The 13,286-nt window shown below is 48.0% G+C and overlaps 1 protein-coding gene across 1 annotated transcript; it reads left to right on the top strand.

Moving 5' to 3' along the window:
• The first annotated feature begins 1,423 nt into the window (after nt 1-1,423).
• On the top strand, nt 1,424-12,168 carry LOC102463493 (gastricsin-like). Its single transcript, XM_089773647.1, has 9 exons — nt 1,424-1,725; nt 2,175-2,325; nt 3,369-3,486; nt 4,036-4,160; nt 5,227-5,420; nt 6,890-7,012; nt 7,859-8,006; nt 8,643-8,741; nt 11,868-12,168. Exons 1-9 carry the CDS (start codon nt 1,598-1,600, stop codon nt 12,018-12,020), a joined length of 1,239 nt encoding a protein of 412 aa, XP_089629773.1. The 5' UTR covers nt 1,424-1,597; the 3' UTR covers nt 12,021-12,168.
• Nucleotides 12,169-13,286: the final 1,118 nt, after the last annotated feature.

Genomic DNA, 13,286 nt, shown 5'->3' on the forward strand with positions numbered 1-13,286 from the left:
TCCAGATAGTGTATTTGAGTTTGCTGACGGTTGTGCCCATGAAAGCTCCTGATACCATCTACATGTTTTGTTAGTCTCTAAGGGTATGTCTACACTACCACCCTAGTTCGAACTAGGGTGGTAATGTAGGCAACCGGAGTTGCAAATGAAGCCCCGGATTTGAATTTCCCGGGCTTCATTTGCATAAAGCCGGGCGCCGCCATTTTTAAATGTCCGCTAGTGCGGACTCCGTGCCGCGCGGCTACACGCGGCACGGACTAGGTAGTTCGGACTAGGCTTCCTAGTCCGAACTACTGTTACTTCTCGTTTCATGTGAAACGAGGAGTAACGGTAGTTCGGACTAGGAAGCCTAGTTCGAACTACCTAGTCCGTGCCGCGTGTAGCCGCGCGGCACGGAGTCCGCACTAGCGGACATTTAAAAATGGCGGCGCCCGGCTTTATGCAAATGAAGCCCAGGAAATTCAAATCCGGGGCTTGATTTGCAACTCCGGTTGCCTACATTACCACCCTAGTTCGAACTAGGGTGGTAGTGTAGACATACCCTAAGATGCTATAGGACTATTCATTGTTTTTTAAGTTTTTCCAGTTACAGACTAACACGGCTACCCCTCTGAAACAGTCCGGATGGGATTAACAATGCAGGAAAATAGTAGACAAGGTATTATTCCTGACCTTCATATATAGGAGGTCACCCAAATATACCCAATGCACCCAAATACAACCAAATTGAATCCCGGTTTGGGAAGGCATGCTCTATAGGGCATCATGGGATTGCCTTGGAGGACTAATACAGTCCTGGAAAGCATGGACCATGTTGCTTCTAACCTATTTCACATCTTGTTCAGACAAATCAAGGTCACAGCCAGCAGAGGTCAAAGATGCTTCTTCTATTGCATTTTGATTCTGGAAACTTAAACACCAAAATACACACCTCCACCACTACTTGAACTAACTCCCTCAGCAAATGACGGAAGTAGGCTGTTATCCTATATGTAAATCAAGACAGACACAACACGCATTTTCCCAATAAAAGTACATTACCACTTTAAAAAACACGTTCTTTTCCTTTAGACAGTTTAAAAACTGCAGGAGCTAAATGCTATGATTCAGAGTGTAAATCTGGCTGCAACTCCATTGACTTCAGTAGCATTATGCCAGACTCACTCTGGTGTAAATGAGAACAGAATTCACCCCATAGCATGGACATGGACTAAACTATTTAAGACTGTGATGAAGTGTCTCCTAAAGAAACTCAATTTTGCTTAATATTACGAACACATCATCTAATAGAAGTTTTGTGGTCTGAAAGATACGTTGGACTGAGGTGAATAAAAATAAATGGATTTTTTGACTTCTTGATCACCCTGATTTTCTTTCTAATTGTTCCCTCTTATCAGATCCCAATGGCCTCGTACTAGTGTAATTGACAATGCTCACTTTTACTGAAAGGTCAGTGGAGCTGTAAGGACTTTCTTAGCACACTGAAGGCAAGAAAACACACAGAAAGTTTTGACCTTGGGTGAGCGCACTGATAAGGGAAATGGAAGGGTAAACAGGTAGGTCATACTGGGGCAGTGCCTCAGGTATAAAAGTTGGGATGCTGGATTTCCAATCACTTTTGCTGCAGTGCCCAACGTGTAGGAGCTGGTTGGTGGAGAAACGAAGCACGATGAAGTGGCTTATCCTGGCTCTGGTTTGCCTCCAGCTCTCCGAAGGGGTAGTAAGGTGAGTATCTCCGTTCAGAGGCTACAGTGGTGATTGTGGTCAGAGTATGTCATTAGTCAGGCAGATTGCTAGAGCAGCAACGCCACACTTGGCTTTATCACTAGCAGTTGTGTTAGAGCTCACCCTTAAAGAGTCATAGTAACTAAAACTCTTGTTAAACTCTCGGTGAAGACAACCAGCTAGTCATGTTCAACCCTAGGACTAACACTAAATTAACCACCGGCCACTGATATGACGCTAAACACAACAATCCCGTTCCATACTGGGTGCTAAGGTCATAGCTAACCTTTAATTGTCGCATCTTCTCAAGCCCTAATTTGCTAATAAAAACTAGCCTTGTAGGTGGCAATATCATTACCTGTGGGGCACGTTCAGGGTCCCCAGATGTACAGATGTTTGACGGACAAGCAATTTCCCTGCTAAGTCCTTGGCCTCTTCCTTCTGTGCAGATTGAAGCTCAAGAAAGGCAAGACTATCCGAGAGGCAATGAAGGAGAAGGGAGTCCTGGTGGAATATCTGAAGAACCACAAAGCAGACCCAGCCCTCAAATATCACTTCAATCAGTACAATGTTGCTTATGAACCAATGGCGTACATGGATGTGAGTAGTGTGGTCTTTCTTTCTTTCTTTCTTTCTTTCTTTCTTTCTTTCTTTCTTTCTTTCTTTCTTTCTTTCTTTCTTTCTTTCTTTCTTTCTTTCTTAAGCCCTATCACCACAGTCTTTAATGGACATGGCTTGTGGCATGTTTTCCAAAGAAGATGCCCCCAAATTGCAAGATCTTTGACAGGCTTCTCATTTACATTTCATATTCCTTTGCACAACGGGTGCATCTGGAGCACACATTTTCCTTTATGAGCACCCAGCCATCATTGACTATCCTAAAGAAACAGGAAATTGATCTGATTTGGGGATTACTGTTTGGTTTGAGTGCACTAGGGACCAGAAATATTCCTGATTGTTAGAAAAGAACAGGTGAGCCAGAGAGATGGAGGAAATGGGCTTCATTATTGCAGACCCCCAAAAGATTGGTCCAAGTGTGTAGCAAATTAAACACAGGTATACTCTTTTATCCAAGTTAGTATGTAAATACACTTATCTATTACTACTCCCCTTAGCCCCTTATTTAGTAATGTGAACACCCATATAATGCATAGTAATAACCATGTGATTAATATAATTATATCCATCCTTTTTTATTGTTTACAGCCTTTTTAGCTGAAGAATGCTGTTCTGACATCACAAATTCCCTGATTCAGCAGTTTACAGGGGGTGAGGGGTGGGGGTGAGATGTGACAATGAATGTATTTCAGAGTGAGTGGGAAAGGATGGGAGAAAAGGAAGATAACATGGAGTTATACACAGTGACATTCATTAGCAGTTACGTCCTTGGAGCAGTGGTGCACTCTTAGCTACCCTCACAAGGGGGAAGGGAAAGGGTAGAACTTTGTCTATCAAGCAGAAGAAATAGGGTTGTCTTTGCTATTCTTCCCTATAGCATGGTAACAGTTCCTCAGGTTGTTATTTAACCCGTACATACCCCAAGAGTGGAGTAGCTCTCTGAGTTACACCAAAGCTCTGTCTGGCTCACTCTCCTCGCGGGGAGAACCTCTGTTGAAATTCACATTGCAATGTGCCCTCTCTAGGCAGCCTACTATGGGGAGATCAGCATTGGAACCCCGCCGCAGAACTTCCTGGTTCTCTTCGACACCGGCTCCTCCAACCTGTGGGTGCCATCTGTGTACTGCCAGAGCCAATCCTGCAGTGAGTAATCCACCCCGGATGCCCATTAAAGAATTTGTTTGTAGTTGATTTGTGCCCTTAATGCACAAAGACTCCTCCTCAGGACAGCTCGAGTCCCGAGAAACTGAATTCATGCAGAATTTTCATCAACCAAATAGCCACAGCCAACTGGATTCGGAAGTCTGATCTCTATATAATAGCTCCTCTAAGGAATCATGATAACTGGCCTTTCTGTTGACTCTTTTCCCCCCAGATGATTCCAGGTACCAATTAGGCTCAGAACTCCCTGGGAGGTAAGGAAGTGTTACTCTCGCCAATCTACAGATGGGTAACTAGAGAGCAGGAGCCTGAAATAGACTGCAGGAATTAGGGCTCCCACCTTGACCCTTCAGGGCTGGGACTCAAACCCAGGCCTCAGGTTTCCCACTCCCGGCCTCTAACTCTGACACCACGGGATATATGAATACATGTTTACATGGATAAATCTGGAGGGGAGGGGGCATGCTTCCATATATAATAGGCCAGCCTGGTTCTAGGACAGCTAGTGGTGAAATTGCATTCTATTTCTAGGCAACCATGCCAAATTCAACCCCAGCCAATCCTCCACCTACTCAACCAACGGGCAGACCTTCTCCTTGCAGTACGGCAGTGGCAGTCTCAGCGGGTTTTTCGGCTACGACACCGTGACCGTAAGTGTTATTTCGACGATACAACGCTATGTCAACCGAGTCTGTCTAGCGATGACTATCCGTAGGCTCTTTCGGGCAAAAACCTACTGACACAGAGCCCCGGGGGCACCCAAATCCCTACGGTTTGCCTACCCTCTCCCAGTGAAGTTGTTCTGGTGTGAGCGAGAGCTGAAGAGGCTCCGGGACACATTGTGGCGACTCACCAGAGGCCTTTCACAGCCGCTTGGTGCTGGTTTGAAGCTTTCCCTCCCTAGGGAAAGGGTGACAGGGAGACCCTTAAATGGCAGCAGTGAGGCCACTCGGCCCTACAACAGCTCTGAAGCCTTCACCTTGCCACACTTCACAGGTTGCATTAGTGAGACAAGATGGGCAAGGTGTTGCGACAAAGTGGGGATTTGAATGTTGTGATGTTGCATGTGAGTTCTACTGTCCTATAGTAACCTGGTGTGCGTGCCTCAGCTTCCCTGGGCACTGTACCAATTCCTAGCAGGTGATGGGAATTTTGGTAGCCTCTGGCATGTACACAATGGCAGATGCCTCCATAACCTGAGCCCAGGAGAGTGTGCAACCAGGTGACACCTTTACCCCCTGGGAAGCAGGACAAAGACTGGAGGGGGAACCTGGGACCAGGAGCTGCGAGTGGGTCAGTCTCAGCTGGCTTAGGAGGCTGGGGGAGAGCTCTGGCTCTGGGCTCCCCTCCTTTCCAAAGATGGAGTGTTCTGACTGCTTCCGGTTTCAGTGCTGACAAGTCTGTTCTATGCTGTGTCCCGGTCGACTAATAGACCTTCTTTCTACCTGCTGGCTGGGAGTCCCATCTGACTGTGGATGGGGGGTGTGCAGGACTCAGGGACTCCCCCCCACATTGGTGACAGGTATTATCTTGTATTATATCAGCTCCTCTTGGTGAACAGGACAAGCCTTCTGCCACCCAAAGTTCTTGTGTGGCTCGAAGGCTGGTCTTGTTCACCGGCAGAAGTTGGTCCAGTCAAGATCACTTCACCCACTCGTCTCTCTCATATCCTGGCACGGCTACACCTTAGTGACACGTTTCCCACCCGCTTTCTAGCTCGAGAACATCTCCGTCACCAGCCAGGAGTTCGGCCTGAGCGAAAATGAACCCGGCACCAACTTCCTTTATGCTCAGTTTGATGGCATTCTGGGCATGGCTTACCCTAGCCTGGCAGTAGGAGGTGCTACCACTGCTTTGCAAGGGATGCTGCAGGAAAACCTGCTTTCTCAGCCAATCTTCAGTTTCTATCTGAGCAGGTAACAGAGCGATCCATCCATCCACCCTATTATTATGTTAGTGCCAAGAAATAGGCAGTCCGTGCCTCAAAGAGCTCACGCTGGCTCTGCCTCTCCATGTTTTCTCACCTTTCTCACCATCCCCCCCCGGTTTGTCTCTGCTTTTGTTTATCTTTCTTTCCTCCTCTGTTTCTCTCTGTCTCCACTATTCACTTTCTCTCTCTCTTGGTCTCCTTTCTCTTCTGATGGGTAACACAATCAGCGGTAGAAATGTTAGATGAGGCGGTCTTCCCCTTGGATGTAACCAGGGGTGAAAGGAACTTAAATTTCTTACTGGTCCTGTTCAATTGCAAGCCGGGTCTCTGCCAGCTCTTTCAATATCTGCTGGCTTTGGCACAGCTCAGTCAGCTCTTGCCAGAGCTGCACACTGGGACGCACTCCCTTGCTTTCACTTCTGGATGTAACCACGGTCGGTTGTGTTAGCCTGCATGCCTCTGCTGGCTGCTGCTATCCCTGGCTGTATTGCATTACGAATGTAGGTAGCGCAAGGGCAGACAGTAATGTAGGCAAGGGCAGGCCCAGCCTTCCCAAAACTGCGTATACACCCTACTGCTGAAGGCTGGGGCTGCTGCCGGGGAAGGGTAGGACCGTGGCGTGACAGACCGGCTTCCCCATCCATCTGGGAGGAATGGAGGCACGGCACAGCAGTCCTGCTCCTTGGTCGCCAGGGAGGGCTGGGCCAGTGCTGCAGCACAACAGCCCCGGCCCTCCAGGGGTATGTCTACACAGCAGCGTTATTTCAGAATAATTGAAGTTATTCCGAAATAACAGAGAGCGCGTCTACACTGCAAGCCACTATTTTGAAATACTGGAGGACTTCTTATCCCAACTCCTGGAACCCTCATTCCACGAGGAGTAAAGGAAGTCGGAGGAAGAGCGCTCTTCCTTCAACTTCCTGCTGTGTAGACAGCGCCAAAAGCCGAGTGGAGCTATGTTGACGTCAGCTGCGCACTTGACATAACTGAAGTTGCGTCGACTTTTGCCCTGCTGTGTAGACGTGCCCCACGTGGCCAGGAAGGATTGGGTTGGGGATGGATGGGGCATGGCTCCAGGGATAGGCCTTAGGTGGAAGGTATGGGGCGAGGGGGGCTGGGACTTGCCTTCCCCAGCTGGCTTTCACCCACCGCCCATGAGTTAGTGTCAAGAGCAAGAGGGACATGCTGCCTTTCCTTGTGTGTTTATATTTCATTGATCTTGAAATGGAAACAAAACCCCCGAGTGTTAACGGTGGATCTGTCTCAGACCCATGTGCTTTCCTGAGAAACCAGACACATGAGAAGGGGTTTTTCCATATGCTGACAAATCCTGATCTCCAGGCAGGGAGAGATGTTCTTGTCCTTTTAAATCCGGAAAGTCTCTGATCCCAATGTTGCTGGTAGATCCTTTGGAGATCACTGTGTGTCGCTGACCTTTTGCTTTTGTGTTCGCAGCCAGCCAAGCTCTCAGTATGGAGGGGAGGTCGTTTTTGGAGGAGTAGACAGCAGCCTTTATTCAGGGCAGATCTACTGGGCGCCCGTCACCCAACAGCTGTACTGGCAGATCGGCATTGATGAGTGAGTTGAGTGTTTGATCCCTGATTTCTAAATCGTTCATTGTCTGTAGTGGGCCTTTGCAATGGAACACATGGGGCCACATTGCTGGGTCTGACCCGGGCAGGCAGCTCAGGAGGGGTTTTTTTCATCCTCAGTATAAAACACATGGATGCCCCCCTGTGCATGGAAAACTCCTGGCTCTAACGGCTGAATTCTGTCCTTGTTTTGACTCAAACTTCCTCCACTCAGATCAGTAGGATTGCAGGGGTGTATGGCGCAAGGCATAACTTGCCCTAAGAGCAGTGTTCCTTGGAAGTTGAGTACTTGGGCAGCTGCCCAGGAGCAATTCAGATGCTCCCCAGGTCATTAGCAGAGTGCCCACAGCCAGCAGCACTGTGTTTCTATTGGTGGTGCACATCTGCACATGCCGCAGTGCATATAATACAATTTATTCCACACATGGATGGGACCAATTAGAGGGAACATTGCAGGATTCCTAGCAGGTAGGCAATGCTGAATAAGGATCCTTAAGCCATTAGTGCAGAGGTTTTCAAGGCTGGGACGTGGGCCCAACCGGGTAAACTGCTGGTGGGCCACGAGACGCTTTGTTTATCTAAACATCCATAGGCATGGGACCTCACCTCTCCCATTGGCTGGAAACAGCAAACCCCAGCCAATGGGAGTTGCAAGGGTCTGGACACTTAGATAAAACATCTTGTGGCCCACCAGAGGCTTACTTGCAAGGGCCTCTGCCCCAACTTTGAAAACCCCTGCATTAGTGTATGCAGGAAGCCTCTCACATGTGCAGCAGAGATAGTGCATCACACCTTCACACCCTGAGCCCTGCTGCACTTATCTCCTCCTTAGGTTCGCTATCGGTGGACAGGCAACAGGCTGGTGCAGCCAGGGCTGCCAAGCCATCGTGGACACTGGAACCTCCCTCCTCACCGTCCCACAGCAGCTCATGAGCTCCTTCCTGCAGGATGTAGGTGCTCAGCAGAATGAATACGGCGAGGTAAGTGGAGCAGATAAACAAAGAGAGTCTCTGATGGTATCTCTGTGCCTGTGGATCTCAATGGAAGGTGGCGGGGTGTGTGTGGAGCAGAAGGCTGCTTGTGTTACCTGTAAGCTGAGCGTGTGGGTGGCCACCCAGGAAAGATTGAAATGCCACCCAGCTGATTAGTAGAGCACCCACAGCTAGCAGCATGTTTTTATTTGTGGTGCACATGCCTTGGTGCATATAACAAAATTTATTCTGCACCAGATGTAAAAAAATTAGAGGGAATGTTGCTTGCAATTCAATCTGCACACAGCTGTGGACCATGTGGCCTCCTCCGGGCCATACAGGTAGTATATATATTGTGTGAATGAGAGCACACAGAGAGCAGCCTATGGGGCCGATAATGGTAGAGAGGTTGAGAGCCACTGCTAATGCAAGGAATCGAGAAGCGTGGCACACTGGGCCCAGTGAGGCTGGGTAGGGCCCCACAATGCCTGGAGGAAAGAGGCTGTTAATCAGAATTTCTATCTGCTGCAAATGCTCAGTGCACCGCACAGGACCCCCTCACGGTCAGTGCGACAGCCTCCCTCCCAGAGTCCCAGCTCTTTGCTGGCGCAGGACGCTAATGTGAACTTACCATTTCTTCCACAGTATGTGGTTGACTGCAGCAGTATCCAGAGCTTGCCCACCATCTCCTTCACCATCAACGGAGTGTCATTTCCCCTGCCTCCCTCTGCCTACATCCTCAACGTACGTATCAGGGGAGGGCATGGGGCGAGCTCTTCTGACATCTCTCTGCAAAGAGGAGAGCCGGGATGCTTAGTCAATAGAGGGATTGGGTGGAAACGTTTCTGATGATACACTATGCCGTGCAATGCAGTGCCACATAGCAGAATGCAAAGCAATCCCAAGCATTGCCGTGCAGTATAACGCTATGCCTTCCAGCACAACGCACAGCAGAATAGGCTGTTTCTCAACCTGTGGTATGGTACTCGAGAGACATCTGGGGGGCATGTCAATACAACTGAAATTTGGAGAAACTGACTTTTGGTTTTAAGTTTTACAGCGTTTTATTATTTTTGTACTTTTTACACCCACAAATTTCATCGCCTGCCCGGCGATGATTAAGTTGTTTAAACAAATGTGTTGCAACGGTAGAAAAGAAATGTAACGTGTCTGAAAATTGTAGGTACTAGGGGTACTTACCATTTTTTTTAAAGGAGCACTTTATAAAAAAAGGTTGAGAAACACTGGGCTAGCACTGCGGGTTTCCAAACTTTTTTTCTCATGACCAGATGAAGAAAATCGTTAATGTCCACGACCCAACATAATGTGACTAGAGTGTGGGTTCTGGGTTGGGGCTGAGGAGGAACTTTGGGCTCTGGTGTTGTGGAGGGTCAGGACTGGGACAGGAGGTGCTTACCTTGAGCGGTTCCCAGTCAGCAGTGTAGCGGGGGAGCTAAGGCAGATTTCTGCCTCTCCTGGCACCGCAGACCAGGCTGCACTGCAGACCAGAAGCAGCCAGCAGCATCCCAGCCAATGGGAGTGATCAATTAATACTCAGCCAGGGGTAGTGCATGGAGCCCTCTGCGTTCTCCTACACCTAGGAGCCGGGCCTGCTGCTTCAGGGGTGCAGCACAGTCTGTGGTGCAGGACAGGCAGGGAGCTGCCTTTGCACCCTCCCTGCTCACCTGATCCCCCTGCAGCAATGAGACCCAGCGCCCGACATTCCACCCCCAGTGCTGGGTCATGACCCGTAGTTTGAAAATCACTGGGCTAAAACAACGCAACACAGTACAGAACAGTGAAGCGGTATAATACAGCAGTGGAATAAGCTGTATGCAGTGCAGCATAACTTTGTTAAGCATAGCCTTCCTCACACAAGAATTGCATTCAGAATCATTTTAAACAAATAATTCATGAGAGAGTGAGAAAAAAATTAGCAGACAGAGGCAAAAGAGACTGGGTGTGAGAGAGAGAATCAATGAGGAGCAGGTACAAGCAGTTAGTTCCAGATTACAAGATTTGGTGCTGCAAAGAATCGGTGAAACAGCAGAATAGATTTTTTTGCACTGGATCCTCAATTGGTGTAAACTAGTGCAGATGCATAGAATACAGTGGTGAATCTGCCTCTACTTATATGAATGAGACATTTGTATAAATCAGCGGTAAGTAAGTGTAAATACCATCATTGAGAGAGGGTGGGTAGTATTGCTCCCTGCAAATATAAAAAAATCATTTGTTAAGCTGTAAATATCATGAAATTGATTTACAATCCGGAGAGCCTTAAAACAGTACATTTGCTTCTTATTTGCTGTTGCATTTCTGAGTTGTTAAGACACATATTTGTGGCAGATAATAGCATAGAGAGTACACTTGTGAATTTTGCGGACACCACCATGCTGGGATGGGATTGCAAGTGATTTAGAGGATAGGATTATGATACGAAATGGTCTGAGGTAAATAGGATGAATTTCAATAAAGACAATGCAAATTATTCCACTTAGGAAGGAACAATCCGTTTCACACATACAAAATGGGAATCGACTGTCCAGGAAGCAGCACTGCAGATAGGGATCTAGGGGTCATAGTGGCCCACAAGCTAAAGATGAGTTAACAGTGTGACACTGTTGCAAACAAAAAAACCAAGCATCATTCTAGGATGTCTTAACAGGAGTGTTGTAAATAAGACACAAGAAGTAATTATTCCGCTGTACTCAGTGCTGATTGGGTCTCCGCTGGAGTATTTTGTCCAATCCTGGGTGCCACATTTCAGGAAAGATGTGGACAAATGGGAGAATATAAGAAAATAAGAAGGTCCAGAGAAGAGGGAAAAAAAAAGATTAAAGGTGTAGAAAACATGATTTATGAAGAAAGATTGAAAGAATTGCGATTGTTTAGTCTGGAAAAGAAAGGGGACGTGATAGCAGCTTTCCAGTATCTAAAAGATTGTTATAAAGAGGAGGGAGAAAAATGATTCTCCTTAACCTCTGATGACAGGACAAGAAGCAATGGGCTTAAATTGCAGCAAGCAAGATTTTGATTGGACATTAGGTAGAACTTCTTAATTGTCAGGGTGGAATAAATGACCTAGGAAGTTGTGGAATCTCCATCACCGGAGATATTTAAAAGCAAGCTGGATAAACGTCTGTCAGGTGCATGATCCTGCTGTGAGGGCAGGGGACTGGACTTTCGAGGTTCCTTCCAGTTCTATGATTCTGTGAAATGCTTCCTGTTTTCAAGCTTTTCTTTGCCACCATGGGAACTAGAAATGTATTTGATAAATAAAAGCTTAGACTCTCGTGCTTTCTCCAGATTCCACCAGCGGGGGCTTTACATAAACCCAGCCAATACTGAGAGAGTGGTGATAGTATCATGAGAGTGGGCACCGCTGGATGGGAGGCTGGATAAGAGTGGCCAGGTTGTATGAACAGCCAGGAGGGAGGCCGGAGCTCCACACACGGAGTGTAGAGAGATGGCAGGCATTTGAGATCATCTCTGCTTGTGTGTTTGGAGGAGGCCTAGGCCCTTGCAGGCGCTGAAGCAATTTAACAAACAGATAAAAGACAGGACTGCCTGGAACAAGCCTGCGAAGCATCTTACAGATGAGGGTGGCCACTCTGACCTGGCTCCTGCAATGAAGAGGGTGGCAGGGGAGCTGTGTGGGCCGAGGGATGCTGCGGCCCTTTGTTTTCTTCTCCTTACCCATTGTGTAATGGCCCAGCCTGTCTCTGGCATTCTCACAATCCCCACAGAGGCGGGTGTTTGCACGGTTGGATGCAATTTCCTCAGTTTCCCCTACAGGGCTACCTTGTGCTCATGCTGTCCCTACCCTTCTAAGCTTCACTCATCACGTCCTACCTTCTTGTTTCACAGAACAACGGCTACTGCTCCGTTGGGGTGGAGCCCACCTATTTGCCCTCCCAGAACGGGCAGCCCCTCTGGATCCTGGGAGACGTCTTCCTCCGGCAGTACTACTCCGTCTACGACATGGGCAACAACAGGATCGGTTTTGCCACCGTTGCCTAGAGCTCCTAACCAGCACTGGAGCGGGGCTGGGCAGCGTGTCTTGTTTTTTCATATGCTTCTGATCCTTTCAGGGCCTGCGGACTGATCCTTCTGGGCTAACCTGCCTCTGGGCTCTCTTTTTTCCTGCCTTTCCATGGGTAACAATGAACCTTTGCTGCAATAAAATGTTCAAATCTATGTAGGCCTCAAAGTCTGTCATGCGAGAGAGCAACAAGTCTTGCTACAGTGCTCAGGGTCTTCCTTGTAATGGTCCTGCAAGGGCAGCTAACAGCAATCCCAGCAGTCCACAAAGGGTTTGTTGGGGGAGGTTGTCGAGATCTTGATAGCTTTAGTCTCTTCATGCTTGAAGCCTTTCATGCCCTGCCTCAGCATAGATATTTGCCACCCTGATGTCTGAAGAAGGGAGACTGCTGTCAGTTTCCATCAGGAGGCCAGTGGAGCATACAACACCCTTTGCTCTGCCATCACTGATCTATGGGCCTCATGGATCAGAGAACTCTTTGTGGAGGCAGCGGTAAAATCCACAGAACTGCTATAAGATCTTCCCCTGAGAGCAAAGCATTTCAGCACATGCTGAAGCCCTATTGAGGTTCATGTTCAAGCCCGTGCTTAGCTACCTAGCAGAATCGGGGCCTCGATGCAGAATCGTTCTGCAAACGGCCTTGCCACAGCATTCTCGCCCACCTGAGCCTTCGCTGATTGCTCACCAGCTGGTGGGGGTGTTCGTGCTTTCTTCACTAGTGCTGAGGAATTTTCACAAGCTGTTTGTGAACATTTCACTAAGCGCGCACAAGTATTCGATGGTGTGGATGCGTTTTCATGACTCATTCATGTATATTTGCAAATAACTGGGGAGCAGAGCATGGAGACAGAGTTTAAGTTCCCCAAAGTCTGGAGGTATTGGATCGATTCTGATACGCAATCTACTATCTAGATGTTGCCATGTCTTGACTTTGTCCTATAGGAGAAGTGGAGAAGGTAGGAGCTGATGTAAAAAGATACCTTACATTCATGGTGATATGAATGCTGCTCTGTTGCCATCTAGCCGGCTAACAGATAAGCTAACAGTGAGAGAGACAAGGCGGGTGAGGTAATACCTTTTATTGGACCAACTTCTGTTGTGAGAGAGTAGCGAATATCACCCACCCATCTTGTCTAATATCCTGGGACCAACAGGGTTGCAACAACTCTGCATTCAACCTAGTGGTAAGACTGATAAATCTGGCTGGCTGACCAGACGCAATCCACACAGCAAAGATTACAATA

The sequence above is a fragment of the Pelodiscus sinensis genome, chromosome 27, assembly GCF_052426305.1.
Source record: "Pelodiscus sinensis isolate ZL-2025 chromosome 27, ASM5242630v1, whole genome shotgun sequence".
NCBI classification, from domain to species: domain Eukaryota; kingdom Metazoa; phylum Chordata; order Testudines; family Trionychidae; genus Pelodiscus; species Pelodiscus sinensis.

What these genes read in the sequence shown, in the direction of transcription:
- LOC102463493 (XM_089773647.1), top strand. Translation starts at nt 1,598, where the DNA reads ATGCTGGATTTCCAATCACTTTTGCTGCAGTGCCCAACGTGTAGGAGC. An exon ending in TGGCAGATCGGCATTGATGA is followed by an intron (nt 7,013 to 7,858) that starts GTGAGTTGAGTG and finishes TCTCCTCCTTAG; the next exon opens with GTTCGCTATCGGTGGACAGG. An exon ending in AGCAGAATGAATACGGCGAG is followed by an intron (nt 8,007 to 8,642) that starts GTAAGTGGAGCA and finishes TTTCTTCCACAG; the next exon opens with TATGTGGTTGACTGCAGCAG.